Here is a 27,709-nt window from a genome sequence, read left to right as displayed (position 1 = left end):
CGGGGTTTCACCATGTTGGCCAGGCTGGTCTCAAACTCATGACCTCAAGTGATCCGCCCGCCTCGGCCTCCCAAAGTGCTGGGATTACAGGCGCGAGCCACCGTGCCTGGCCAGGGCATCCTTATATACACTTACATATTGCATGCAGTTTCGGGGGGTTCCCAGATCTCTAGTTAGACAACCTGTGCTCTGTCCCAACTCACTGCTGAACCGGTGTCCCTGTGCCCTTTAGTCCCAGCCCTCTGCAGATTAGGTTGGCTGATGGGTCAGCACCAGGGGGCATCCTGTGCTGTGACACAGGCATATGATTTTTCTCTTTTTTAGAAGGCAGTCGGTGTGCAGTGTCCAGTGTGCAGAGAGCCCCTCGTGTATGATCTTGCCTCACTGAAAGCAGCCCCTGAACCCCAACAGCCCATGGTAAGAAGACTTTTTTCCAATCTGAGCCAGGAGTAATGGCATTTTCTAAAGAGTAAGGAATGGCATCTTGTCTGTGTCAAATGGGATCTCTGAAATTGGGCTTGAACTGCCTAGGACCTCTCTGCAAAGCCACATCCCCCACTGGCGGGAGCCTAAGACTCTGGGAGCCCAGACCTGAGGGGCAAAACCAGTGCAGATCTCCTGAGGCAGCCTGGGAGGAGTAGAGGTTTGAGTCAGCCTTCTGCTGTTCATTATTTCCTCTCTGCCATTCTTCCTTCTAGGAGCTGTACCAGCCCAGTGCGGAGAGCTTGCGCCAGCAAGAAGAACGCAAGCGGCTCTACCAGAGGCAGCAGGAGCGGGGGGGAATCATTGACCTTGAGGCTGAGCGAAACCGATACTTCATCAGCCTTCAGCAGGTGAGGGAAGGGCTTCCCAGTTGTCCCGTAATGCCACCAACCTTCCTACATACCCCAATCAGCCATGGCCCCAGAGTGAGCTTTGTTCTAACCAGGAAGATGATAGGCTGATCATCGTCAGCCCAGATAGTAGGAGAGGGGCCTGTAGTTCCCCACCTTGAGGAGCTGCATCTCCCTCACTGCATCTTGTCACTTATTTCTAGCCTCCTGCCCCTGCGGAACCTGAGTCAGCTGTAGATGTCTCCAAAGGATCCCAACCACCCAGCACCCTTGCAGCAGAACTATCCACCTCACCAGCCGTCCAATCCACTTTGCCACCTCCTCTGCCTGTGGCGACCCAGTACATATGTGAGAAGATTCCAGGGGCCAGGTCAAATCAGCAAAGGTTGGGCGAAACCCAGAAAGCTATGCTAGATCCCCCCAAACCCAGTCGAGGTCCCTGGCGACAGCCCGAACGGAGGCACCCGAAGGGAGGGGAGTGCCACGCCCCTAAAGGTACCCGTGACACCCAGGAACTGCCACCTCCTGAGAGGCCCCTCAAGGAGCCCATGGACCTAAAGCCAGAACCCCATAGCCAAGGAGTTGAAGGTCCTCCACAAGAGAAGGGGCCTGGCAGCTGGCAGGGGCCCCCACCCCGCAGGACTCGGGACTGTGTTCGCTGGGAGCGCTCTAAAGGCCGGACACCCGGTTCTTCCTACCCTCACCTGCCTCGGGGCCAGGGAGCATACCGGCCTGGTACTCGGAGGGAGTCCCTGGGCCTGGAATCTGAGGATGGTTCCTAGCAGGACTTGGTGGGGGGAACAGGGAATTGGGGATGGGAGGGGGGCAATAAAGATATTTGGCCTTCTTTGGCTTTCTTTGCTTAGCAGCGCCTAGCCTGTGAGGAATGGCTCTTTTTCTCAATTCCTAGTAAGATTGGGGTGTGGCAGAGCAGCCCCCAACTTTGCTCTGAAGTCTGTTCTCCGAAGAGCTGGGTAAAGAGGGTCTGACGTCTCATCAGCTAGTATAGTGAGTTTCAGGGAAAACTAGTGGGATGTCAGCATGTAAGCAGAGTCCTTAGGACCCACCGTTAACAACCCATTGTGTATACACCCATGCCTGTCCATTATTTATATACATAGAATGCCTTTAGGTAGAGAAATTTAGTTTCCTGTTTTGTGTCTCATCTCTTTATCTTAGGCTATGCCCCATCATTTGTATATGTGGTTGCCTGACTGACCCCTGTAGGCACCGATTGCAGCCCCTGTCTTACTCAAGTACCAATCCAGTGATGAAGGGAGATGAGAGAGCAGAGTAGTGTGGCAGATGTTTATTGAACTAGAGGAGGAGAGCTGAGCTGAGCCCAGCCTGATCACCTCCTCAGAGACTCAGCATTGTGAATTGCCCCTACAGGGTCATTTTTATACAGCATGAAGTAGCCCTGCACCTGGGCAGGACTGATCTGGTTTGTAGCTCGAAGGACATGTTCTGCAAAGTTCTCAGCTAAGGAAGGTGCCTGCCCTGGATAGAACCTCTGGAACATCTGGGTCAGCTGCCAGTGTGAGCAGTAGCCCACGTACTCCTTCAGGTCCACTCGCCCCGGGCGTATCAGGGCGGGGTCCAGCCTGAGAGAAGACAGGGAAAGCAGGTCACACTAGCACCCAACAGAGATGGCCCCTCGACCTCCTGTTCCTCCCAGGGCACTAGTCTTGCCTAAGTCATGCCTAAGTCTCAGGATGCCTGGCTCCTTCCTACCTGTCAACGTGGTTGGTGGTCATGAACACGATACGGGCTTCAGTGGAAGCCACACCATCCAAGGCATTGAGCAGTCCACTGAAGGTGAGGCGACCTAGGCCTTGGTACTTTACTGGGTCTGGAGGAAGGCAAAGATAAGGAAGCATGAGTAGTCATAGCCCAGCATAAAATTAGCATGCCCCACTATGTTCCCCTACTTATCCATGTGTCTTGTGGGCTCTTGTCACTAACCCAGGCATCCTCCACCAGCCCTCTGGATTTTTGCTTTCTTCCCCTGTTCCACAGTTACCCACTCCACTTCCTCCAGAACCCCTCACTTACTCTCCACAGCCAAGTCTCGACTGAGAAAAGCAGCATCCACATCCTCCAGGAGTACCAGGCTCTGCTGCGGGGCCACGCTCAGCAGGTGGTTGAGTCGGTCATCAGAGAGGCTGGAGTCCGTGAGGCTCAGCAGGCAGATGCTGTGCTCCAGTTCCCCGGCCAGGGCTGTGCTATGGAGCATGGGATGGCAGGAGGTAGCAGGCAACCTGGAAATGCTTCCTCAGGCCCAGCTACTCTCCTCACCGTCTGGGGACATGTGTCTCAGAGGCCTGACTTCTACCTCACACCCTAATGTTCCACACGTTTCATGTTTATCCTGGTCCCCGATCCCCAGATTCATTTCCCTTTCCAACCCTATCAGCCCAGTGTTTCCACAAAGGCTTCGTTTTGCCAAGTTAAGAGAAATTTTGAATACTCACATAAAACTGCTCTTTCCGCAACCAGGGGGCCCATAAAGCAGGTAGCCACGTCTGTAAGGAATGCCTAGGGATAGAGCCAGGATGATCATGTCTTTTGCCCCGGATATCTACGTTCATTCCCAGCCCTGCCCCCTGGAAGCCTGATAACCTTGGTACGGAAATAAATCATTCTCATACACAACTTTTCATTCCTCTTAATCTCTGGGAATTGGACTAGAGCTTTATATCACCCCATCTGGCTGGAGACCAACCTGTCCCTTCTAAAAATGTCAAAAACAGCACAGCCAAGACCCCAGCTGCTTCTCACCTCTGTCAGTGTACCACTTGGGGTTATCGATGAATTCCTGGACGTCTCTGACAATTCGGTCAGCCAGACCCTGTTGTAGAACCACAGAATTCAGCGGTCGCCGGCGGCGTGGATAGCCAAAGGGACGCCATTCAGAACCCACAGCTGTGTACATCACGGTCTTCCCTTCCTCCTGCTGCAAGGCTAGCTCTCGAGCTGGGAAGGAGAAGATGAGATAAAGCCAGTAATTCTCTTCACCATGGCTGATTCTTCAATTAGGTGGAGCTGTGCCAAACAGCTTCCTTCTGGCCCCCTGTTCCCATGGGCTCACCCCGGCCTGCTTATTCCACCTCTCCAAACTGCTCATCTGATGTCAAATGTCCCCATCCCTGCAATGTCCCTAGAAAGCCTGCCTGTGCCATCCCACACCTTCCTCCAGGATGTTGAAGAAAACCTTTCGGTCAGTGCCCAGGGCCGTGAAGGTGACAGATTCCCAAGGAGTCCCCGTCTGCAAGTCTATCATCTGCATCTCTCGACTTCGTTCTACCCGAATCCATTTCCCCCGATACCTGAATAACAACGATCAAAACTGAGTGAGTGAATGGGTCAAACCCAGCTCCCATCATTCTTTTCTACTCTCACAGCCCTCCCTAGCTCCCAACCTTACCAGATAAAATGGTTTCCAGGGCTGGGGACAAATTCAAACTTAGTGGAAATGCGGCCACTCTCATGCTGAAGGTACGAAGTCTCGACACTGAGGTGCTGAGTACGGGTACTGTGGCGGGTGAGCCAGCTAAGCAACCAGGCATAGCTCCTGTCTCGAGCAGGGACTTCCAGTGTGATCATGTAATGGCGCCGGAATGCCACCAGGCCCAGTTGGACACCCTTCCGGGCCAGGGCCAGGGCTGTGCCCACACCCACCAGCCCAAATCCAGCCCCAAAGTAGGGATTGTCCTTCAGAGCCAGAATAAAGTCTGAAAGTGGCATCTTGAAAGGGAAACACCAAACCTTACAGGCCCTGGGGTGTTACGAAAACCTAGGGGTGGGGAACAGTGGAGATGGGACAAAGCACAGATTAGAAATTGGACCTCCCCAGCCCTTGCCACAGGTCAGCACTACTGTGTGGGTCAATACCCTCCTTTTGTGGGGTAAGGGTGGTATTGGAATGCAAGGGTGGAGGCTCCAGGTCCCTCATCCCATTTTGTCCTTCATTAGTCTACTCATACCTGTTTCCTACCAGAGGACCATGTCTGGAGATGCCTTAAACCAAAAAGAGCTATATAAACAGGCTTCACATCAGGGTAATGGATGGACAGGATTTTTGTGGTCCCTGGGACCAGCTTTGATAAAAAGGGGTCCATTGGCTGCAGTCAGCAAGGGAGAAGCGTCCGTTGACTAGTCAGTAACCCTATGTCTTGTTATGAGTAATGTCCTTCAAATATCCTCTCCCTTACGTCCCCAATATTTAACGTCTTGTTTAGACCTTTATTACCTCCCACCTAAACTGTCTTTAAAATCGTAGTTCTTGAAATGGCATTTTAATAGGTCTTCACCTCCTGCTTCACGGAACAGCTACACGAGGGTCCAGATCTTTCATCATAGGGATCAGCTCCAATTCCATATCTCTCTCTGCTCCAGCACCTTCAATGGCTGGCTCCCAACAGACCCCTGAAGTGGGCATAAACTCAGCCTGGTACTCAAGGCTCTCTACAATACGGCGCCCACCTACCTTTCATGGATTAGCTCCTAACACTACCTGTTTAGCAAATATGCAAATACGCAACAAATATGTTCAACAAGTAAGCAACCTCCCAACTCCTTGCTCATGCAGTGCTCTTGGCTCGGAATGCCCGTTCTTTTCTCCCTCATTCTCCCCAACTGAAAATCTGCCCATCTGCTACTTTCTCCACGGATCGTCACATCGTAGACAATAAGATCCTGAGGGACAAGAGCAAAGTTGTTTCTAGTACACCTCTCCTCCAACCCCGAACCCCGGCCACTTTGCCCTGCGCCTGGCATGCAGGGAGGTGAGCTGACAGCAGTGACTTCGGCTGAGCCTCACAACTGGGATCCAGAATTCCAAAACACCTATGCATGGAAGGCCACAGACAAAGCTCTCCCGTCCCCGGCCCCTCCGCGACACCCAGGAACCCCCTCCTGAACCTCGCCCACACCCCAGCTCGCGCCTCCAGCCACAAGGTTTGGGGTAACCCGTCACTCAGCCCTCTCACCGCCGTGACTCTCTGGCCCTCCGTCTCGATGGTTTCACCGCGCCTGCACCTTGGGGAAGCTGCGTTCGGCCCCGCCCCGGGTCCTTTCATCTACTTCCCGCCACACCCACAGAGAAGCCCACGCCACTCTACCCCAGAGCTCTCGATGGTGCTTCTCCGGCTTCAGGGCTGGAGTGGGGGTGGAGGGCGGGAAAAACCACAGAGAGAAAACATAGAGTACCCCGGCAGCCGGCAAGAGGAAGAGAGAGTGGCTTCCACATCCCCAATATCCTAGAGGCGGCTGAGCCGGAGGCGGTCGCAGAAAGCGGGCCCCGGGGGCCGCTCCAGCCGCGGCCGACCATAGAGATGCGGCTCCCGCCGGCTGTGGGTCTGGAGGTGAGTGAGCGGCTGCGGGGCGGAACGGGGAAGGGAATGCGGGTGGAGCGAGCTGGAGGCAAAGTTTTTCGAGCCCCGGGATCAGGGTGGGCCTGGGCGCTGGGAACTCTCGAAAGGAGGTACTGAAGGGAGCACCCAGACGGGCTGGGCCCCGGCGCTGCAGTCGCGTCACGGTTCTGGACCCCGCCCGGGTACCTGCTGCTCTCAGGACAAAATCATGACGATGCTCCATCCCAAGCCTTCCAGGTTACAAACCGCCTTTCCCGTTCGCTGGCTCTTATGATCCAGCTCCCGCCCGACGATGTGGACACTGTCATCACCTCCATTTTACAGATAGGAAAGCTGAGGCCCAGAGAAGCGAAGCGACTGTGTCTGTCCAAGGCCACGCGGTGAGTCAGAGCCAGAGGCAGGTGGGAACCTGGGTCCCTAGGCCGGGGCCCGTTGTTTCTCCAGGCCTTCTCTCTGCCTTAGTCTGTCCTTTCTCTTCCTCAGCCCTCCTGCCCGGAAGATAAGCGTATTTCTTCTCTGGTGCCCACCTGTCTCCTACCTCACCCTACCCTCCCGCAGGTGAAGGTTCTTAATCTTGACGGCTCAGCGTCCTCCTTGGCTCCCCCCGGAGGCCATGTATGGTCAAGCTTGAAGATTCCCCAGAGCAGCGATAATATTCAGTAAGTGGAGGCTGCAGTTTCCAGAGAATTCCTCTGACCACGGGAGTGCACTTTCCAGCCACCTTGTGAATCCCTGTGATCTGTTGTTTTGAGTCCATGGGATTCTGGAAATAGGGACTATCAGATTGCAGGATCTTGGTTTTTGTTTGTTTGTTTTTTGAGACGGAGTTTCGCTCTTGTTACCCAAGCTGGGGTGCAATGGTGCGATCTCGGCTCACTGCAACCTCCGCCTCCCGGGTTCCAGCGATTCTCCTGCCTCAGCCTCCCGAGTAGCTGGGATTACAGGCGTGTGCCACCACACCCTGCTGATTTTTTGTATTTTTAGTAGAAACAGGGTTTCACAATGTTAGCCAGGCTGGTCTCGAACTTCTGACCTCAGGTGATCGGCCCGCCTTGGCCTCCCAAAGTGCTGGGATCACAGGCCTGAGCCACCGCGCCCGGCCTGGTTTCTTCTTCTTCTTTTTTTTTTTTTCTTTTTGCATCTTGTCTGTGACTCAATTTCATGAAGTGATTCCCATCATTCTTATTAATTACTAATTATTCAGCTTAAACTCATTTTATCCATGTATAACAGGGTATGCAATTCAATTGTCATTCATTCCTCAGTTATGTTCCCATATTTAGTTTGAGGCCATAGTCAGTTAATGAGTTTGAAATTTCTCCAAATGTGTTACGTTATAGGTGAGGAACCACTGGTTTTGTACAAGATACCTAGCTTTACTCCAATGCAGCTCCAAATCTGTGGTTCTTCACTGGAATCTTCGATTGTGGGTGATTTGTGTTTGTTGAAGTGATAATGTCAGTATCACAAAGTGATATCATTGAAGTGATAATGTCAACAAATTACTAAAAAAGCTATACATCTAGGGAGAGAGACTGACAGGTAAACAACAGTGCAGTGTGACCTCGTTTCTGATAGGGCTGTGTACAGAGTGCCCTTAGGACGCCAGAAGAGAGAAGATAAGAGTTTCGGGAAGCCAGGCCCGGCATGTTGCCTCACGCCTGTAATCCCAGCACTTTGGGAGGCCGAGGCGGGTGGATCACCTGAGTTCTGGAGTTCAAGACCAGCCCAACCAACATGGAGAAACCCCATCTCTACTAAAAATACAAAATAGTAGCCAGGCATGGTGGTACATGCCTGTAATCGCAGCTACTCAGGAGGCTGAGGCAGGAGAATCGCTTGAACCCAGGAGGCAGAGGTTGTAGTGAGCTGAGATCGTGCCACTACCCTCCAGCCTAGGTGACAGACTAAGACTGTCTCAAAAAAAAAGAATGTCAGGAGGCCTTCATGGTGGAAGTGACATTTGTGCAGCTTCTTCAAGGATAGTTAATTGGTTAGCCAGATAAGAGAGAGAGATTGAGAAGGGGAAAAGGCATATTGAGCCAAGAGACACAAAAGGCTGTGAGGGTATGAAAGCAAAAGAGAATGTGGTGGGTCTGGAGAATGGCACATCATCTGGTTCAGAGATCTGCTGAGGGGAGAAGTGGGAGATGAGTCTGGGGAGGTCAGCAGGAGCCAGATGATGAAGGAAGGGCCTTCCTTATAATCCATGCTGAGGAATAGTGAGATTATCAAAGGTTAAGAGGGAAAGGGACCAGGCAAGGTGGCTCACGCCTATAATCCCAGCACTTTGGGAGGCCAAAACGGGCAGATCACCCAAGGTCAGAAAACGGGCAGATCACCCAAGGTCAGAAGTTCGAGACCAGCCTGGCCAACATGGTGAAACTCCATCACTACTAAAAATACAAAATTTACCTGGGCGTGTGTGGCACATGCCTGTAGTCCAGCTATTGGGGAGGCTAAGACAGGAGAATTGCTTGAACCCAGGAGGCGGAGGTTGCAATGAGCCAAGATCACGCCACTGCACTCCAGCCTGGGTGACAGAGCGAGACTCTGTCTCAAAAAAAAAAAAAAAAAAAGGACTTCTGAGATATTTTGGCCCCACCTAATTTTGTTGCAGATAAGAAATCTGAGACCCAAATTGCTTAATGACTTGGCTAAGGGCACTTAGCTAGCAGAAGACAACCTGCAGTCATTAATATATTGGCCAATACTTGTTGGCTGTCTCCTAATATTCTGTTATCATTTTTATACTTTTTGTTCTGAACATTATCATAAAAGAAAGCCTCTATTTAGTCTCATATGGTATATATGGCATATTGCCATGCAAGAAAATGCCTAAGTGGGTGGGCACTGGGCTGTGTACCCACGCCAGCCAGGAAAAAAGTAAGAACTCTAACCTTACTTTGTTTTTCTTCTGGTTGGCTTGTCAGCATTTAAGAAGCCAAAACACACAAGTCGGTGGTGATGACAGACCCCCTTTTGGACTCACACCCAGCCAATAGCACCGGGGAGATGGATGGACTGTGCCCTGAGCTATTGCTGATCCCCCCGCCTCTCTCTAACCGTGGAATCCTGGGGCCTGTCCAGAGCCCCTGTCCTTCCGGGGACCCTGCACCTATACCTACTGAGCCAGGCTGCCTGCTGGTAGAGGCCACAGCAACTGAAGAGGGACCAGGGAACATGGAGATCATTGTGGAGACAGTAGCTGGAACCCTGACCCCAGGTGCTCCTGGAGAGACCCCAGGTACAAACACAGTTGCAAGCAGGCCAGTGGGACAAGCAGCTCTGAGGTTTTGTCTGGGTTATTTTTGATTCTGTATAAATATGATGAGAACACAAGGTAGCATCCTATTTTTATACTTGGAGATGTTGTCATTTGGTTTGCAGTTGGTGCATGTTGATTGAAGGCTGGCGAAGTGGTGCACAGCCTTCTACCAAGCTTTTGGCAGTCTGTCCTGCAAGGGCTTCATGTGTGCTAGGCAGTAATCCAGAAAGTAAGACCTTTCTGACACCTCTGCCCAATCCTGGCTTGTCCCTACTCTTACAGTCCTTGGAGATTCTTTCCTCCATATTGACCCTCCTACCCAGGAACTGCAGCCAGGGATTAAGCAAAAACCCTGTCTCTACCACCCTGGGCTTGGCAGGGCTTTCCAGAAGTGATCTGGTATTTCCCTGCCCTAGTTTTTTGTGTATAACATACTTTACTCATCCAAGGCATGTTGTTAAGAATAAGAGTTGAGGCCTGGTACAGTGGCATGCACCTGTAGTCTCAGCTACTTGGGAGGCTGAGGCAGGAAGATTGCTTGAGCCCAGGAGTTAGAGGCTGCCGTATGTTATGATCATACCTGTGAATAGCCACTGCACTCCAGCCTGGGCAATATAGTGAGACCCCCATCTCTTTAAAAAAACAAAACAAAACAAAACAAAGTAGGAGTTGAGCATTTGTATTTATCTCAGATGAAAGATTCTCCCTTTATTCATCCCATTATCCTCACCTCTTATTTTTAGGAAGCTTCCCTGTTTTTTAATTACCATCCTCCAGCCATAGTTGTCACCACTTCACTTGGCACTGTAGTATAGTGACAAAGAATATTGGGAAAGATTAGCTAATTTGACCATATAATATTTCCAAACTTCCATATGGTCAAAGAAATTAAAAAAAAAAAAAAAGCCTAGGAAAAACATTCGCAATATGTAAGAAAGAGTTAATATCTTTAAAATTCAAAGAGCCACAGTAAGAAAAAGAAACCATTTCTTTTGTTGTTTGCTTTGCTTTTTTTGTTTTCTTTTGGTTTTGGGGGTTTTGTTGAGACAGGGTCTTGCTCTGCCACCCAGGCTAGAGTGCAGTGGCACAGTTACGGCTCACTGCAGCCTTGACCTCCTGGGCTTAAGCAATCCTCTTGCCTCAGCTTCCCATGTAGCTGGGGCCACAGGTGTATACCACCCACACTCAGCTAGTTTTTAAATTTTCTTTGGTAGAAACGAGGTCTCACCTTGTTGCCCAGGCTAGTCTTGAACTCCTGGGCTCAAGCAATCTTCCCCACCTCGGCCTCCTAAAGTTTTGGGATTACAGATATGAGCCATCGCACCCAGCAGAAACCTTTTTTTTTTTAAATGGGAAAAAGAAATCTATGTGCAATGCTCTAAAGAAGAAATAAAAGTAGTAACCATATGGAAGGATGCTTAATCTCACTAGCAAAGAAATAAATTCCAGTTAAAAATAAGAGATGTGGCTGGGCATGGTGGCTCATGCCTATAATCCTAGCACTTTGGGAGGCCGAGACAGGCAGTTGCCTGAGCTCAGGAGTTTGAGACCAGCCTGGGCAAGATGGTGAAACCCCACCTCTGCTAAGATACAAAAAATCAGCTGGGCATGGTGGTGGGCACCTGTAATCCCAGCTACTCAGGAGGCTGAGGCAGGAGAATTGCTTGAACCCGAGAGGCGGAGGTTGCAGTGAGCCAAGATCACACCACTGAACCCCAGCCTGGACAACAAAGTGAGATTCTGTCTCAAAAAAAAAAAAAAAAAAAAAAAGGAGATGCATTTTGGCATAAATTAAACATTTTTAATAATACCTAGTGTTGATGAGGCTATAGGAAACACTATGTTACAGCTTATGGAGATACAAATTAGTATAATCTTTTGAAGGTCAATTTAGCTACATAGCAAATTTTACAATTTGCATACTCTGACCACTAATTCCACTGTAGGAATGCACAAAGGCACCGGAATTACAGTGGCCAGAGCAAGGATGAGGATATACAGGGGTGCTTTATTTGTAATGGTTGGAAACAGCCCAAATGTCCATCAGTAATGGCACAATTTATTTTTTAAAATTATTTTTAGAATGGGCAACATAGGGAGACCCCATCTCTACAAAAAAATTTAAAATTAGCCAGGAATGGTGGTGCCTGTAGTCCCACCTACTCAGGAGGCTGAGGTGGGAGAATCACTTGAGCCCAGCAGGTCAAGGCTGCAGTGAGCTGTGATCACACCACCACTGCACTGCAGCCTGGGTGACAGAGAGAGACCTTGTTTCCCCCACCACCAGCCAAAAAAATTATTTTTATTTTTTTGGTCCCCAGGGAAGCAAGGGCAGAATTTTATTTTGATTTGTTCATGCTCTGGAAAAAACATGAACTGGATAAGAAAGTACAAACTAGATGTAAATGTACTCAAAGATAAAAATATCTTTGATATATAGCAAGTGGGAAGAAAAGGGTCAAAAAGAAACACACCAAATTGTGCGTGTGAAGGTGCTGGGTGGTTATTCTTCCTTTGTATACTTATGTATCATTTTAGATGTTGCACTGAAATTTTTTTTTTTTTTGAGATAGAGTTTCACTCTTGTCACCCAGGCTGCAGTGCAATGGCGTGATCTTGGCTTGCTGCAACCCCCACCTCCCAGTTTCAAGCGATTCTCCTGCCTCAGCCTCCTGAGTAACTGGGATTACAGGCATGCGCCACCATGCCCGGCTAATTTTGTATTTTTAGTAGAGACGGGGTTTCTCCATGTTGGTCAGGCTGGTCTCAAACTCCCAACCTCAGGTTATCCACCCACCTTGTCCTTCCAAAATGCTGGGATTACAGGTGTGAGCCACTAGGCCCGGCCTGAAATTTTTTTTTTTTTTGAGACAGAGTCTCTCTCTTGGCCAGGCTGGAGTGCAGTGGGCAATCTCGGCTCACTGCAACCTCCACCTCTCAGGTTCAAGCGATTCTCCTGCCTCAGCCTCCCGAGTAGCTGGGACTACAGGTGCGTGCTACCACGCCTGGCTAATTTTTTGTATTTTTAGTAGAGACGGGGTTTCACCATGTTAGCCAGGATGGTCTCGATCTCCTGACCTCATGATCCTCCTGTCTCAGCCTCCCAAAGTGCCGAGATTACAGGCGTGAGCCACCGCACCTGGCCCTGAAATTTTTTTTTTAACAACAAAAAAAAACAGTAAAGAGCAAACAGATCAGCAGAATAAATGTAGGACAAACCTGGCCTTGAGTCATGGCTCTACCACTAATAAACATAGTAGTCTTAATCTCGTAGAATCTCAGGACCTTGTTGTCATAGGGCTGTTGGAGGACCAAATGAGAGCGTTTATTAAGCCTTTCTTTATCAAAGTCTTGCCCATTGCTTTTAAAACGGCAGCAATTATTTTGGAGAATAATAATTATTTTCGGAAAGGATATTCTCCATTTTATCCATTCCTGTGCCTTTGTAAAGCTCTTTACAGAATTTGAAAGTAAAGCTCTTACCATTTATATTGCAGATATTATCCCTAGTTTGTCATTTTCTTTTGGAAGTTTCTGGTTTTCACTTGGGCAAAATATACTGTCTTAATGCTTTCTGGATTTGCTTGCTTGTTCACTCATTTAACAAATATTTATTAAGCACCTATCTTGTGACAAGTATTGTGCTAGGAATCCAAACACACGTGCCAGATAGATGGTCCCTGACCTTATGGGGCTTACGGTCCAGGTGTAGGACCAGCCTTAAAGTCCATCTGTACTCTACGAATATTAAAAGATTCACCTACATTTTCTACTAGTAACTAACTCCTATGAGTCTTGTTCCATCTGATTCTATGCCTTTCTCTGTCGGTCCTCTGCCTGCAGGTGTCCTGGTAAAGGTGGTGGAGGTGTACTTCTGTGAGCGCTGTGAACAGAGCTTCGCAGAGCCCACTCTGCTGGCCCTGCACCAGTGCAGTGAGACCCATATACAGCCTGTGCAGGGCCTCTCTAGCCCCCCATGCTCTGTAGAGCTGCCTCCCAGCAACCCAACCCTCCCTGGCCCTCTGCAGGGCCAGAGCCCACCAGTTAGCCCCCTATCATGCCCTGTGTGTAGACAGGAGTTTGCCCAACCCCAGGCCCTGAAGAGCCACTTCAAGATTCACCGGGGCACTCCTGACACCTTCTCCTGCCCAGAATCTGGCTGTGTGTTCTCTGCTGAAGATCGCAAGGGTCTGCAGCACCACCTGAGGCAGACTCACAGAGCAGTTCCTGTGCCCTGTTCTTTCCGGGGCTGCCCCCTGCTTTTCGGGAGCCAGCAGGGCATGGAGCTGCACCGGCAGGCGCATTACCCTTTCCACTGCAGCCACTGCAGCTTCATGGGCTCCAACGTGAAACTCTTCCGGCAGCATCAGCGGAGCCATGGTGCTGGGACACAGGGAGAACTTTCTGCCGTTCAGGGCCTTCCATCCCAGGAGCTGCTGCCAGGTATGAGGCCAAGGGCCAAGCAGTTCCTCTCCTGGAGTTCAGCCACAGTTGATCTTATAGGAGAGGCAGTTGTTTCCAAGGCCATGAATGTACATGAATATAAGAGAATCTAGACAGTGGCTCAGGAGGATGGAGTTACTGGATGACATGGGAAGTCATCTTGAAACAGTTGGAATATATGGGACAAAGAGGAAGTCTTTGTTTGTGACAATGAGTGAAAGTTGGCTTGGGCTACATGTGGCCTGAAGTTACTTAACCAATATTCTCTAATGATCCATTTCACAACTTTCTGAGAGCTAAAGTGAAAATGACCATCATTGGCTATGGCCACTGATAGAATGCCTGTAGACTTTCCTTTAGAGCAACTGGGGATTGGGCAGTAGAAGCCAGGGTTATTTTAAAAAGGAAATAACCCTTTGGGCTGGGCACTGTGGCACATGCCTGTGATCCCAACAATTTGAGAGGCCAAGGTGGATGGATCCCTTGAGCCCAGGAGTTCAAGACCAGCCTGGGCAATGTGGTGAAATCCTGTCTCTACAAAAAATACAAAAATTGGGTGTGGTGGCACATGTCTGTAGTCCCAGTTACTCGGGAGGTTGAGGTGGGGGATCACTTGAGCTCAGGAGGCGGAGGTTGCAGTGAGCCAAGATTGCAGCACTGCACTTCAGTCTGGATGACAGAGTAAGACCCTGTCTCAAAAAAAAAGAAAAAGAAGTAAAGAAAGGAACTTAGGAACTTTCAAGGGAGATGGCGTTTTACTAGTTGTCATTCCTCTTGGTCCCAAAAAAGCATGAGAGAGCAGAGGAGCAGGAGGAAACAGAGAAAACGGGCCAGGAGAGGCCAGGATTCTGATAAGAGAAGGAATTGCAGTCTACCCATTCTCTACTTTCAGCCCCCTATGACCTCAATGACCTCGCTGCTGTCAGCTTCATGGAGTCTGAAAGTGGTGCTCTCTGAGGTTTGAGTTACTTTAGACTGGAACATTGCTAATAACTTAGCTCTTCGTCCTCCTATTTTCATCTTGAGTGGAAATACATTTATACATAAAACCCAAGATCTCCTTATGCTAAAAGTGGGAGAGGGTGATTATTTCAGCCAGTAGGTAGAGAAGTATAAGCATTTAGTGCTGTTATTGGCTCCTGTAGACTTTATCAAGTTTTATGTATCTCCAGCTCCCAAACTGCCTCCAGGAGAGAGAGAACCTTCACAGGAAGCAGGTACACCCTTGCCTGGGCAGGAGACAGCTGAAGAGGAGAATATAGAGAAAGAAGAGAAGAGTGACACCCAGGACTCCCAGAAGGCTGTGGATAAAGGCCAAGGGGCTCAGCGGCTGGAAGGTAATGACATTCTGAGGCTTGAAGCCCTTGGTGATGGGGAAGAATGGATTGTTGAAACCCTGCCATTGAGGCTCTGGGGTTTGTTTTCTGAGCTTTGGTTCGGATCCTTTTATTCTGTTCTACCTTGACTCAAAAGTCAAGGTCTAGTGGGAAAATGATAAATGAGTGAATGGTAAAGACTTTAGTAATATAGCATTGGGGTAAATCGAGTTTGCTTCACTGGGCTGGTTTTCCTCAGGCAGAAAACTCTAGCAGGGAAGCAGGAGGTGATCTTCATCATATAAAGATGCCAGAAGTTATTGATGATCAGCAGCCTATTTTGTCTGGCACTGAGCCCTCAAATACTTTTTTCTGAATCTTTGCTTCCCAGTTTTTCACCTCAGTAGAATATTTGAAAGTCATCCCACAAGGAGCATAGTTATCAAGTGAATAAGAAAGATTTGGTTGTATTTATTGCCAACTTCATTATTATCTAGAGCCTGTGAGCCAGTGTTTGGAAGTAAGAGTACTGTACCTTCTTTTAGCTCACCCCCTTGGGGGCTCTTTTCCTTCTAACTAATCTTGCCGATGCTTCTGCCTGCCCCCATAGAACAAGGCAGGAAAGAATAAGAATGCTCCATTCAGATTATTTTAAGCAGCTCTAAACAAAGGCTCAAGAAGAGCAGGTAGCTGAGTAAAGCACTTCAAACAGGCTGTCACAGCAAGGCCTGAGAAGCCCTTGTGATTTTGCTTCTCTTAAAACTTGAGTTTCTCACCCTTTTTTGAGACTACAGTATTTGAGACCCTTTTGCTTGGTTTCCTGCAGAGAGGCCACACATTGTTTGTGTCTGAGCAAATTGTGGTTCTCCCATTATCTGGCTTTCCCCAGAAAAATCTCACTCTCTCAAATCTCTGTATTCCCTTTCCCAGGGGATGTGGCCTCTGGCACCGAGTCCCTCTTCAAGACCCATATGTGTCCAGAGTGTAAGCGCTGCTTTAAGAAGCGGACCCATCTGGTGGAGCACCTGCATCTCCACTTCCCAGACCCCAGCCTCCAGTGCCCTAACTGCCAGAAGTTCTTCACCAGTAAGAGCAAGCTCAAGACCCATCTGCTGCGGGAGCTGGGTGAAAAGGCCCACCACTGCCCACTGTGCCACTACAGTGCGGTGGAGAGGAATGCACTCAACCGCCACATGGCCAGCATGCATGAAGATATTTCCAACTTCTACTCAGACACCTATGCCTGTCCTGTCTGCCGTGAGGAATTCCGCCTCAGCCAGGCCCTAAAGGAGCACCTCAAGAGCCACACGGCAGCAGCCGCAGCAGAGCCGTTACCCCTTCGCTGCTTTCAGGAGGGCTGCAGCTATGCAGCACCCGACCGCAAGGCCTTCATTAAGCACCTGAAGGAGACCCATGGGGTGCGGGCTGTGGAGTGCCGCCATCACTCATGTCCCATGCTCTTTGCCACAGCCGAAGCCATGGAGGCCCATCACAAGAGTCACTACGCCTTCCACTGCCCCCACTGTGATTTTGCTTGTTCCAATAAGCACCTATTCCGTAAACACAAGAAGCAGGGCCACCCTGGCAGTGAAGAGCTGCGCTGCACCTTCTGCCCCTTTGCCACCTTCAACCCAGTGGCTTACCAGGATCATGTAGGCAAGATGCATGCTCATGAAAAGATCCACCAGTGTCCTGAGTGCAACTTTGCCACTGCCCACAAGAGGGTGCTCATCCGACACATGCTTCTACATACGGGTAGGATGGTTTCCATCCTTACAATAATGTTGTAATAATGATGGTGGTGATACTGGCTACAAAGGGTCTTGCATACATTTTCTCATTTGACCCAAAATTCCTAGAGATAGATCTAGCATTCCAAGTTTACAAATGAGCCTTAAGTTCAGTGTCATTTAGCTAGTAAAGTAGTAGAGCTAGGATTTGAATCCATGCAGTCTGATTCCAGAGCCTGTGCTCTAACCACTGTGGTGCTGTGCCTCGCTCTTAAGCCCTTGTCCAGTTCTGCCCACCCCTAGTCAGGCTTGAGTGGGTTAACACCAAGCCTGAAGAAACCCAAACCAGGACAAATACCTTACTTTGCAATTCATGTTTTGGGATGTGCTAAGAGAGACAGGGGCGAGGGGACTGAGCCGTCCACACGCATATGGCCTTCTATAGCTTGGGCATCCATGACACTGAAAAAGATCACCTCCAGTGACCTGGAAGTTGCAGATGTTTAACTCGCACTAGTAACTGTCTTCTAGCATTCTTGATGCTTTAGGTAACAACCAAACCAAGCTTCCTGCTACAGCATCATCCCATTTGTGATCTCTATATCAACATCAGTGGATTGACAGGACATTTTTAGAATTTTCATCAAAGACACTGGTTTGGGAGAAAAAATTTTAGGCAGCCTGGGACAAAGCCATTATTCTCATTGAACTCATTCCTGTACATGCTTTAGTCACAAAATCTCATGTTTCTGAGGTCTTTCCAAAAGGCTTAATCTTTTAAGTAAGGCAGATAAAGATGAGAAAAGAGACAAACTCTGAGACCTACTTTAAGATCACACAGATAGTGTTAGAACCAGAATACCACATTGCTAGCCTTTCACCATAGGGAAGGGGTCTGGGTGAGTGGGCAGGGACAACAAGGAGGGGTCTTGAAGGAACCTGGCCCCCAGCCTGTCAGTGCCAGGTCTTGACCATCAACATGGACAGCTCACCTTTGAGTTCTCACTGAGTATCACTGACAGCTTTGGGACATTTCATATAATCTTTATACCAACCTTTTGGAGATAAGGAAACAGACTGCTCAAACCCACATGGTAGTCAACTAGGATTTAAACTACCACTTAATGGCTCTATGATTTCTCTGTGCCTCTGTTTCCCTATCTGTAAAATGAGGGTGATAATAGCACCTGCCTCTTAAGGATGTTCTGAAAATTTGAGGGGAGGAGGCTTTTTTTTTTTTTTTTTTTTTGAGATGGAGTCTGGCTCTGTTGCCCAGGCTGGAGTAAAGTGGCCCAATCTCGGCTCACTGCAAGCTCCACCTCCTGGGTTCACGCCATTCTCCTGCCTCAGCCTCCCGAGTAGCTGGGACTACAGGCATCCACCACCATGCCCAGCTAATTTTTTGTATTTTTAGTAGAGACAGGGTTTCACCGTGATAGCCAGGATGGTCTCGATCTCCTGACCTCATGATCCACCTGCCTCGACCTCCCAAAATGCTGGGATTACAGGCGTGAGCCACCATGCCCGGCCGAGAGGAGGAATTTTTTTACAAAGTGCTCAGAAGAGTGCTAGTCACATAATAAGAACTTTGTTCATGTTGGCTGTTAATATTTTTATTACTATGTTGGACTTCAGATCAGAATTCTTGACCATTCTGTTCTGTTGTCTCATTTATTTTTCCTTTTGTTCTAGAAAACAGAAAAATTAGGCTGAGTAGTTGACCATAGTGACAGCAAGCTGTAAAACAAATCAAGAGTGGACTTTAAGCTAGTTTTGAAAAGCTTGGGGTGGGCACGGTGGCTCACGCCTGTAATCCCAACACTTTAGGAGGCCAAGGCGGGCGGATCACCTAAGGTCAGGAGTTTGAGAACAGCCTGGCTAACATGGTGAAACCCCCTCTCTACTAAAAATACAAAAAAATTAGTTGGGCGTGGTGGCAGGCGCCTGTAATCCCAGCTACTCGAGAGGCTAAGGCACAAGAATTGCTTGAACCCGGGCAGCCGAGCTTGGCAGTGAGCTGAGGTAGCGTCACTGCACTCCAGCCTGGGCGACAGAGTGAGACTCTGTCTCAATTTAAAAAAAAAAAGAAAAGCTTGGTCTTTACTTTCTTCCCATCTTCACTGGTGTGGGAGTTGGGGGAGTAGTTGTCTGAGAGGGCCCTGAAGCAGCCCTTTATTATTGTGAGGTTTTCACCATCTCAGGTAGCACATGAAGCTGTTGTTCCTCCCTGGCATCAGGGCAGGCTTGCTGGAAGAAATGGTCTGTCCACTTGATCTGTATCTGACCTGTGTTCTCTCCCTTCATCCTCATCCCCCATATAAGGTGAGAAGCCCCACAAGTGTGAGCTGTGTGACTTCACATGCCGAGACGTGAGCTACCTATCCAAGCACATGCTGACCCACTCCAACACCAAGGATTACATGTGCACTGAATGTGGCTATGTCACCAAGTGGAAGCACTACCTCCGTGTGCACATGCGAAAACATGCAGGGGACCTCAGGTACAACACACACATAGGCTTCCGTCCCAATCCCAAGAATCTTATGCCAAGCTAGCTTCCTCTCGGATCTAACTTCTGGCCCTATTTCTTTCTCCGGTCCCTGGAGAGTCTCCTCCTAAGGCCGGGTGCAATGGCTCACACCTGTAATCCCAGCACTTTGAGAGGCCGGGGCGGGCAAATTGCTTGAGCTTGGGAGTTCAAGGCCATCTGGGCAACACCCCATCTCTACTAAAACTACAAAAATTAGCTGGGCATGGTAGCAGACGCCTGTAATCCAGCTTCTTGGGAGGCTGAAGCACTAGAATCGCTTGAGCCAGGGGGTGGAGGTTGCAATGAGCCAAGATTGCACCACTGTACTCCAGCCTGGGTGACAGAGTAAGACTCTGTTTCAAAAAAGAAAAGGAAAGAAAAAAGAGAGTCTTTTCCTAACACCCTTCTCTGTTCCCACTGTCTCAACTCCATTGCCTACAGCTGGCCTCTGTGACTGTGGCTCAGTCACATGGTGAGTGCTCTCTGGGCTCTGGGAAGGGAGTATAGACCTACAGTATAGGCCTAGAGACTAAGGTGTCACTTGAGTTCCCAGAGTTTGGCCCTGGGAAAGTGGATAGACTCTATATTCATGCCCCAATCTTGCCACTTCCAAATCCAGGCAAGTTCTCTGACCTATGGCACAGCTGGCTAAGGGGTTTCTAGATCTGTCATGCCTCTGTGGGAGAAGGGAAACGAGGCACAGAAACCTGCCCTGTGGAGTTGTAGCCACATCAGTTCCTTGGAAGTCTACAGTGGGTCATGCTGATTCATGATTACTTTCTTTTAGGAAGGCAGTACAGAATAGGGCTTAGAACACAGGCCCTGAAGCTAGGCTGTCTCTGCTCCTGGCTTACTTTGTAACCAACCTTAGGCAAATTATTAACTTCTATGATTTAGTTTTTCTCACTTGGAAAATAGAGATACCAGTTTCATAGGGTAGTGAAAAGGAGGGTTACATCAGGTGACACATGTATGATACTGAGTGCAGAGCCTGGCCCACAGTAAGTATTTACTGAGTGATTCTTAGTTGTTGTGATTAATTATTGTGATTGCCTCCCCCTTTCCCTCCTTGCCAGGTATCAGTGCAACCAGTGCTCCTATCGCTGTCACCGGGCTGATCAGCTGAGCAGCCACAAGCTGCGGCATCAGGGCAAGTCTCTGATGTGTGAGGTGTGTGCCTTCGCCTGCAAGCGGAAGTATGAGCTGCAGAAGCACATGGCTTCCCAGCACCACCCTGGCACACCGGCCCCACTCTACCCTTGCCACTACTGCAGTTACCAGAGCCGCCACAAGCAGGCTGTGCTGAGCCATGAGAACTGCAAGCATACCCGCCTCCGTGAGTTCCACTGTGCCCTCTGTGACTACCGCACCTTCAGCAACACCACACTCTTGTTCCATAAACGCAAGGCCCATGGCTATGTGCCTGGAGACCAGGCCTGGCAGCTCCGCTATGCAAGCCAGGAGCCAGAAGGGGCCATGCAGGGCCCAACACCCTCACCAGATTCAGAGCCCTCAAACCAGCTGTCAGCCCGACCTGAGGGGCCAGGTCACGAACCTGGGACTGTGGTGGACCCCAGCTTGGACCAGGCCCTGCCAGAGATGAGTGAGGAGGTCAACAATGGAAGACAGGAGGGCAGTGAGGCTCCCCATGGGGGTGACCTGGGTGGCAGTCCCAGCCCAGCAGAGGTGGAGGAGGGCAGCTGCACACTACACCTAGAGGCCCTGGGAGTAGAGCTGGAGTCTGTGACTGAGCCACCCCTTGAGGAGGTCACTGAAACAGCCCCTATGGAGTTCAGGCCCCTGGGACTGGAAGGGCCAGATGGACTGGTAGGACCAGAGCTATCTAGCTTTGAAGGTATTGGGACTTCTGACTTGGGTGCTGAAGAAAATCCCCTTCTGGAAAAGCCAGTGTCTGAGCCCTCCACAAATCCTCCATCCTTAGAGGAGGCCCCTAACAACTGGGTAGGAACCTTCAAGACAACTCCACCTGCTGAGACAGCACCCTTGCCCCTGTTACCTGAGTCAGAGTCGTTACTCAAAGCCCTAAGGAGACAGGACAAAGAACAAGCAGAGGCATTGGTGCTAGAGGGGCGGGTGCAGATGGTAGTGATCCAGGGAGAGGGGCGAGCCTTCCGCTGCCCACACTGCCCTTTTATCACTCGCCGGGAGAAGGCCCTGAATCTGCACTCCAGGACTGGGTGCCAAGGCCGCCGAGAGCCCCTGCTGTGCCCCGAGTGTGGGGCTAGCTTCAAGCAACAACGCGGCCTCAGCACCCACCTGCTGAAGAAGTGCCCTGTTCTGCTCAGAAAGAACAAAGGCTTGCCCAGACCAGATTCACCCATCCCTCTGCAACCTGTGCTCCCAGGTACCCAGGCCTCAGAGGACACAGAAAGTGGGAAGCCCCCACCTGCACCACAAGAAGCAGAGCTACTGCTTCCAAAAGATGCTTCTTTGGAGCTTCCCAGGGAGCCAGAAGAAACAGAAGAGCCTCTTGCCACAGTCTCTGGTTCCCCAGTCCCTCCTGCAGGAAACTCCTTGCCCACAGAGGCCCCTAAGAAGCACTGCTTTGACCCAGTCCCTCCTGCAGGAAACTCCTCACCCACGGAAGCCCCTAAGAAGCACCACCTTGACCCAGTCCCTCCTGCAGGAAACTCCTCACCCACAGAGGCCCTGAAGAAGCACCGCTTTGAGCAGGGCAAGTTTCACTGCAACTCCTGCCCATTCCTTTGTTCCCGGCTCTCCTCTATTACCTCTCACGTGGCTGAAGGCTGCAGGGGGGGACGTGGCGGGGGAGGAAAACGAGGGACCCCACAGACCCAGCCTGATGTGTCCCCGTTGAGCAATGGGGACTCTGCTCCCCCGAAGAATGGGAGTACAGAGTCCAGCCCTGGTGATGGGGATACAGTTCTGGTTCAAAAGCAGAAGGGGGCTCGCTTCTCCTGCCCTACATGTCCCTTTAGCTGCCAGCAGGAACGGGCTCTGAGGACTCACCAGATCCGGGGCTGCCCCCTCGAGAAGTCTGGAGAGCTGCACTGCAGCCTCTGCCCATTCACTGCTCCTGCTGCCGCTGCCTTAAGGCTCCACCAGAAGCGGAGGCACCCCACTGCAGCCCCAGCCCGTGGGCCCCGGCCCCATCTACAGTGTGGGGACTGTGGCTTCACCTGTAAACAGAGCCGTTGCATGCAGCAGCACCGGCGGCTCAAGCACGAGGGGGTGAAGCCCCATCAGTGCCCCTTCTGTGACTTTTCGACCACCAGACGGTACCGGTTAGAGGCTCACCAGTCCCGACACACAGGCATTGGCCGCATCCCCTGCAGCTCTTGCCCCCAGACGTTTGGTACCAACTCGAAACTGCGCTTGCACCGGTTAAGGGTACATGACAAAACACCCACCCACTTCTGTCCACTTTGTGACTACAGTGGCTACCTTCGCCATGACATCACTCGTCATGTCAACAGCTGCCACCAAGGCACCCCAGCCTTTGCCTGCTCCCAGTGTGAAGCCCAGTTCAGCTCAGAGACAGCACTTAAGCAGCATGGTCTGCGCCGACACCCCGAGCCTGCACAGCCTGCCCCTGGCTCTCCTGCAGAGACCACTGAGGGCCCCCTGCACTGTTCCCGCTGTGGGTTGCTGTGCCCCAGCCCTGCCAGCTTACGAGGACACACCCGTAAACAGCACCCACGGCTTGAGTGTGGGGCCTGCCAGGAGGCCTTCCCTAGCCGACCGGCTCTGGATGAGCACCGGAGGCAGCAGCATTTCAGCCACCGCTGTCAGCTCTGTGACTTTGCTGCCCGGGAGCGGGTGGGCCTGGTAAAGCACTACCTGGAACAGCATGAGGAGACTTCAGCAGCCGTGGCAGCCTCAGATGGGGATGGGGATGCTGGCCAGCCCCCCCTACACTGCCCCTTTTGTGACTTCACATGCCGCCATCAGCTGGTACTAGATCACCATGTGAAAGGGCATGGGGGCACTCGTCTCTACAAGTGCACCGATTGTGCTTACAGCACCAAGAACCGACAGAAGATCACCTGGCACAGCCGCATCCACACTGGGGAAAAGCCTTACCACTGTCACCTCTGCCCCTATGCCTGTGCTGATCCCTCTCGCCTCAAGGTAATGTCAGAGGATATGGGGCAGGAAGTGGAAGGAGCACAGGCTCTGGAGTTAAACTGCCTTGGTTCTCTAAACTGCCTTGACTCCTCCAGATATTAGCTCTGTGACTTTGGGAAAGTTCCTTTACCAAGCCTCAGATTCTTCATCTGTTAAAAATGAGATAATACCAACTTCATAGGGTTGTTGTAAAGATAAAGTTCCATAATGTGGCTCACGCCTGTAATCTTAACACTTTGAGATACCAAGTTAGGAGGATTGCTTGAAGCCAGGAGTTGAAGACCACTCAGCAGCAGAGCGAGATCCTATTACAAAAACTTTTTCTTAATCAGCTGGGCATGGTGGCAAGTACCTGTAGTCCCAGCTACTCAGGAGGCTGAGGTGGGAGGATTGCTTGAGCCTAGGAATTTGAGGCTGCAGTGAGCTATGATCATGCCACTGCACCCCAGCCTGGGTGACAGAGCAAGATCCCATTTAAAAAAAAAAATTGAGGCTGGGTGCGGTGGCTCACGCCTGTAATCCCAGCACTTTGGGAGGCCAAGGTGGGCGGATCATGAGGTCAGGAGATCGAGACCATCCTGGCTAACACTGTGAAACCCCGTCTCTACTAAAAATACAAAAAATTAGCCGGGTGTGGTGGTGGGCACCTGTAGTCCCAGCTACTCAAGAGGCTGAGGCAGGTGAATGGCGTGAACCTGGGAGGCAGAACTTGCAGTGAGCTGAGATCGCGCCGCTACACTCCAGCCTGGGCGACACAGCGAGACTCCATCTCAAAAAAAAAAAAAAAATTATTGGCCAGGTGAGGTGGCTCACGCCTGTAATCCTAGCACTTTGGGAGGCCAAGGCCAGAGGATTGCTTGAGCCCAGGAGTTTGAGACCAGCCAGGGCAACATATGGAGACTCTGTCTTTACAAAAATAAATTTTTTTAATTAGCTGGACATTGTGGCACATGCCTGTATTCCCAGCTACTTGGGAGGCTGAGGTGGGAGGATCACTTTAGCCCAGGAGGTTAAGGCTGCAGAGAGCTGTGATCACACCAGTTCACTCCAGCCTGGGCAACAGAGTGAGACCCTGTCTCTTTAAAAAAAAAAAAAATCCCTAGCAAGCAAACTGAAGATTAAGAAAAACAAAGTTCCATAATGTCTGCTTGCCATATGATAAAGGCATAGAACAGGGCAAGAATAACCTGGATAATAACAGCTAACATTTATTGAGCACTTACTATATTTTCTGCTTTTTGCTCTTGCCTCTTCCAGTACCACATGCGGATCCACAAGGAGGAACGGAAGTACCTGTGCCCTGAGTGTGGCTACAAGTGCAAGTGGGTCAACCAGCTCAAATACCACATGACCAAGCATACAGGTGAGTCTGTGTGGTTTCGACAGGCCTGAAGGGTTCCTTTGTTCCCTGGCAAACCTAACCTTACCAAGGTTGGTCCTTGTTCCAATTCAGGGCCAACATCAATTTTCACATTGGGAGTAGAGGGCAGGCTGGGGTTGTATGTGCCAGAATGGCTCCCCAACCCACTGAAGACCTGTCAGAATCAGAAGGGTAAACCTGAGAGCCTGGGCATATGTACTTTCCAAAAGCTTCCCAGGTGACTGTGTTACGAAGTCAGTCATTTTTCCCCTCTTGAGAACCCCCAACTCAAACTTGCGTGACTAAGGGCAGATTTGCCTGGCTCTTACACAGACATGATGGAACTATAATGAGTTAAAAAGGAGAAAGTGAAGGATTCTCCTGTTCCAGTCTGTCCTTTTCTTCTCCTGGGTGTGGATGGAATCCACAAACCTGGTTCTTGAAAGCACACAATCGTGTGCCTGTGCTTATTGCATCTGATCCCCTATGTGGAGGAATTGATTAGGAGCATTTCAAGGCCCTCTGCTTTTATGAATGCCACTTATTTCACCTCTACCTCTTCCCTCCTAAGTATTTCTTTTCTTTTTTTTTTTTTTTTTGAGACAGAGCCTCGCTCTGTTGCCCAGCCTGGAGTGCAGTGGCGCAATCTCAGCTCACTGCAAGTTCTGCCTCTGCCTTCCGGGTTCACGCCATTCTCCTGCCTTAGCCTCCCGAGTAGCTGGGACTACAGGCACCTGCCACCACACCCGGCTAAGTTTTTGTATTTTTAGTAGAGATGGGGGTTTCACCGTGTTAGCCAGAATGGTCTCAATCTCCTGACCTCATGATCCGCCCGCCTCGGCCTCCCAAAGTGCTGGGATTACAGGCGTGAGCCACCATGCTCGGCCCTTCCTAAGTATTTCTTTTACTTTTTTTTTTTTTTTTTTCAGTGACAGGGTCTTGCTCTGCTGCCCATGCTGGAGTGCAGTGGTGCAGTCATAGCTCACTACAACCTCAAACTCCTGGGTGCACATCATCTTCTTGCCTTAGCCTCCCAATTAGCTGGGTCTACAAGTGCACGCCACCACGCCCACCTAATTTTTTTGTAGACAGGGTCTCACTTTGTTGCCCAGGCTGGGTCTTTGACTTTTTGAGTTGAACAAGCCATTGTGTTTAAATGAATTGTCGAATTCCATGAGTACTCTGTGACCAAAAGAGGGTTATAATTTCCCATGGGGAAACCCTTCCATATTTGAGTATTCATTACTCTCAGGTAGCTAGTTGGTTAGAGGTCCCGTTAATCATCAGTATCCATTGGGCACCCACAACATTGATTGCTGGGACTACAACATTGAGTTCTTGTTGATGTACAAGGACGCTGTGTTGGAAAGGCACAGAAATGTCAGACAGGGCCGGGCGCGGTGGCTCATGCCTGTAATCCCAGCACTTTGGGAGGCCAAGGAGGGCACATCACTGGAGGTCCAGAGTTCAAGACCAGCCTGGCCAACATGGTGAAACCCTGTCTTCACTAAAAATACAAAATTAGCCAGGTGTGGTGGCCCATGCCTGTTATTCCAGCTACTTGGGAAACTGAGGCAGGAGGATCACTTGAACCTGGGAGGCGGAGGTTGTAGTGAGCCGAGATTGCGCCATTGCACTCCAGCCTGGGCAACAAGAGCGAAACTCCGTCTCAAAGAAAAATAAAAGAAAAAAGAAATGTCAGACAGGACTAGAGGACTGGAGCATTCCAAAGATATGGTCATTAGTCAACTTGCTGCTTGCATTCTTTATATCCACTGATTGCAGTAACTGCATGGCCCAGTGAACCTTGCTCCACCGCCTTTCAATGGTGATTTGTTCCCTGTCCTGTAGGACTGAAGCCATACCAGTGTCCCGAGTGTGAGTACTGCACCAACCGGGCTGATGCACTGCGTGTGCACCAGGAGACCCGGCATCGAGAAGCACGGGCTTTCATGTGTGAGCAGTGTGGGAAGGCCTTCAAGACGCGCTTCCTGCTGCGCACCCACCTTCGCAAGCACAGTGAGGCCAAACCCTATGTGTGCAATGTGTGCCACCGTGCTTTCCGCTGGGCTGCTGGCCTGCGCCATCATGCCCTCACCCACACCGACCGCCACCCCTTCTTTTGCCGCCTCTGCAACTACAAGGCCAAGCAAAAGTTCCAGGTGGTCAAGCACGTACGCAGGCACCACCCTGACCAAGCCGACCCAAACCAGGGTGTGGGCAAAGACCCCACCACCCCCACAGTGCACCTGCATGATGTGCAGCTGGAGGATCCCAGCCCTCCTGCTCCTGCCGCTCCCCACACTGGACCTGAGGGCTGAAAGCCTGCCCCACCTCCTGTATAGGAAGAGGGTATGGTCTGAGATGTGCAGACTGGGACCAGCGCTAGCCTGAGGAGCTCAGAGCCTAAGGAAAGACTGGCTTTTGGGGTACAAGGGTGACTAGAACCTTCCTGGGACTCTGGCTATAGTACTTTGAAATTATCACCCATATAAAAGAGGGACATGGACTATAACGTTGATTTCTTATTGCTGTACATTGCGTTTTTAACCTGCAAGTTCTCAGTTTCTTCACCATCACTCCATCAAAGTCCCTGGCTATAAGATCTGGATTTTACCCACTCCATCTTCTCTTTCCTTCTTACTGTGTCAACTCCTATTTTCTTTCAGAATCTTCTAAAAACAGTTGTATCTAACTGCATGTGCTGTTGTGCCTAATGCTCTATAAAGCATGTTAAACAGAAA

The 27,709-nt window shown here is 50.3% G+C and overlaps 3 protein-coding genes across 31 annotated transcripts in view; 2 read left to right on the top strand and 1 right to left on the bottom strand.

The window, feature by feature from the left end:
* The window catches only part of RNF25 (ring finger protein 25), a 9,515-nt gene extending 6,462 nt beyond the window's left edge, over positions 1-3,053 (top strand). For 3 of the 5 annotated variants that reach the window (XM_009444317.3, XM_009444318.4, XM_009444319.5), the window contains 3 exons: positions 325-417; positions 699-833; positions 1,037-1,680. In XM_009444317.3, the coding sequence (XP_009442592.2) occupies positions 325-417; positions 699-833; positions 1,037-1,615 (807 nt within the window). In that variant the 3' untranslated portion in view covers positions 1,616-1,680. Of the gene's footprint in view, positions 1-324; positions 418-698; positions 834-1,036 lie in introns of all 5 variants that reach the window. The other 2 variants (XM_009444315.3, XM_009444316.3) reach the window with 2 other exon arrangements.
* BCS1L (BCS1 homolog, ubiquinol-cytochrome c reductase complex chaperone) lies at positions 2,128-6,515 on the bottom strand. 20 transcript variants are annotated; one of them, XM_016950519.4, is made up of 9 exons: positions 5,825-5,918; positions 5,147-5,261; positions 4,261-4,629; positions 4,023-4,162; positions 3,615-3,809; positions 3,308-3,371; positions 2,889-3,058; positions 2,568-2,685; positions 2,128-2,437 (listed from the first exon to the last, which is right to left on the bottom strand). In XM_016950519.4, exons 3-9 carry the CDS (start codon positions 4,578-4,580, stop codon positions 2,185-2,187), a joined length of 1,260 nt encoding a protein of 419 aa, XP_016806008.1. In that variant the 5' UTR covers positions 4,581-4,629; positions 5,147-5,261; positions 5,825-5,918; the 3' UTR covers positions 2,128-2,184. The 20 variants fall into 20 exon arrangements, with proteins under 20 accessions (XP_016806008.1, XP_016806006.1, XP_063646835.1 ...); XM_016950517.3 differs by having other exon boundaries at positions 5,147-5,531; positions 5,825-5,902; XM_063790765.1 differs by having other exon boundaries at positions 5,086-5,261; positions 5,825-5,898.
* Positions 6,043-27,709, top strand: ZNF142 (zinc finger protein 142). 6 transcript variants are annotated; one of them, XM_063790758.1, is made up of 11 exons: positions 6,068-6,199; positions 6,533-6,588; positions 6,767-6,867; positions 9,142-9,455; positions 13,841-13,919; positions 15,092-15,256; positions 16,166-16,990; positions 19,288-19,465; positions 20,572-23,608; positions 24,863-24,968; positions 26,817-27,709. In XM_063790758.1, the coding sequence occupies exons 7-11, from the start codon at positions 16,207-16,209 to the stop codon at positions 27,284-27,286; spliced, it is 4,575 nt and encodes a 1,524-aa protein (XP_063646828.1). In that variant the 5' UTR covers positions 6,068-6,199; positions 6,533-6,588; positions 6,767-6,867; positions 9,142-9,455; positions 13,841-13,919; positions 15,092-15,256; positions 16,166-16,206; the 3' UTR covers positions 27,287-27,709. The 6 variants fall into 6 exon arrangements, with proteins under 6 accessions (XP_063646825.1, XP_063646828.1, XP_063646824.1 ...); XM_063790754.1 differs by having other exon boundaries at positions 13,320-13,919; XM_063790755.1 differs by lacking the exon at positions 13,841-13,919 and having other exon boundaries at positions 6,043-6,199.

Source organism: Pan troglodytes, chromosome 13 (assembly GCF_028858775.2).
Source record: "Pan troglodytes isolate AG18354 chromosome 13, NHGRI_mPanTro3-v2.0_pri, whole genome shotgun sequence".
Classification (NCBI taxonomy): domain Eukaryota; kingdom Metazoa; phylum Chordata; class Mammalia; order Primates; family Hominidae; genus Pan; species Pan troglodytes.
This window is presented reverse-complemented; position numbering and strand designations above follow the sequence as displayed.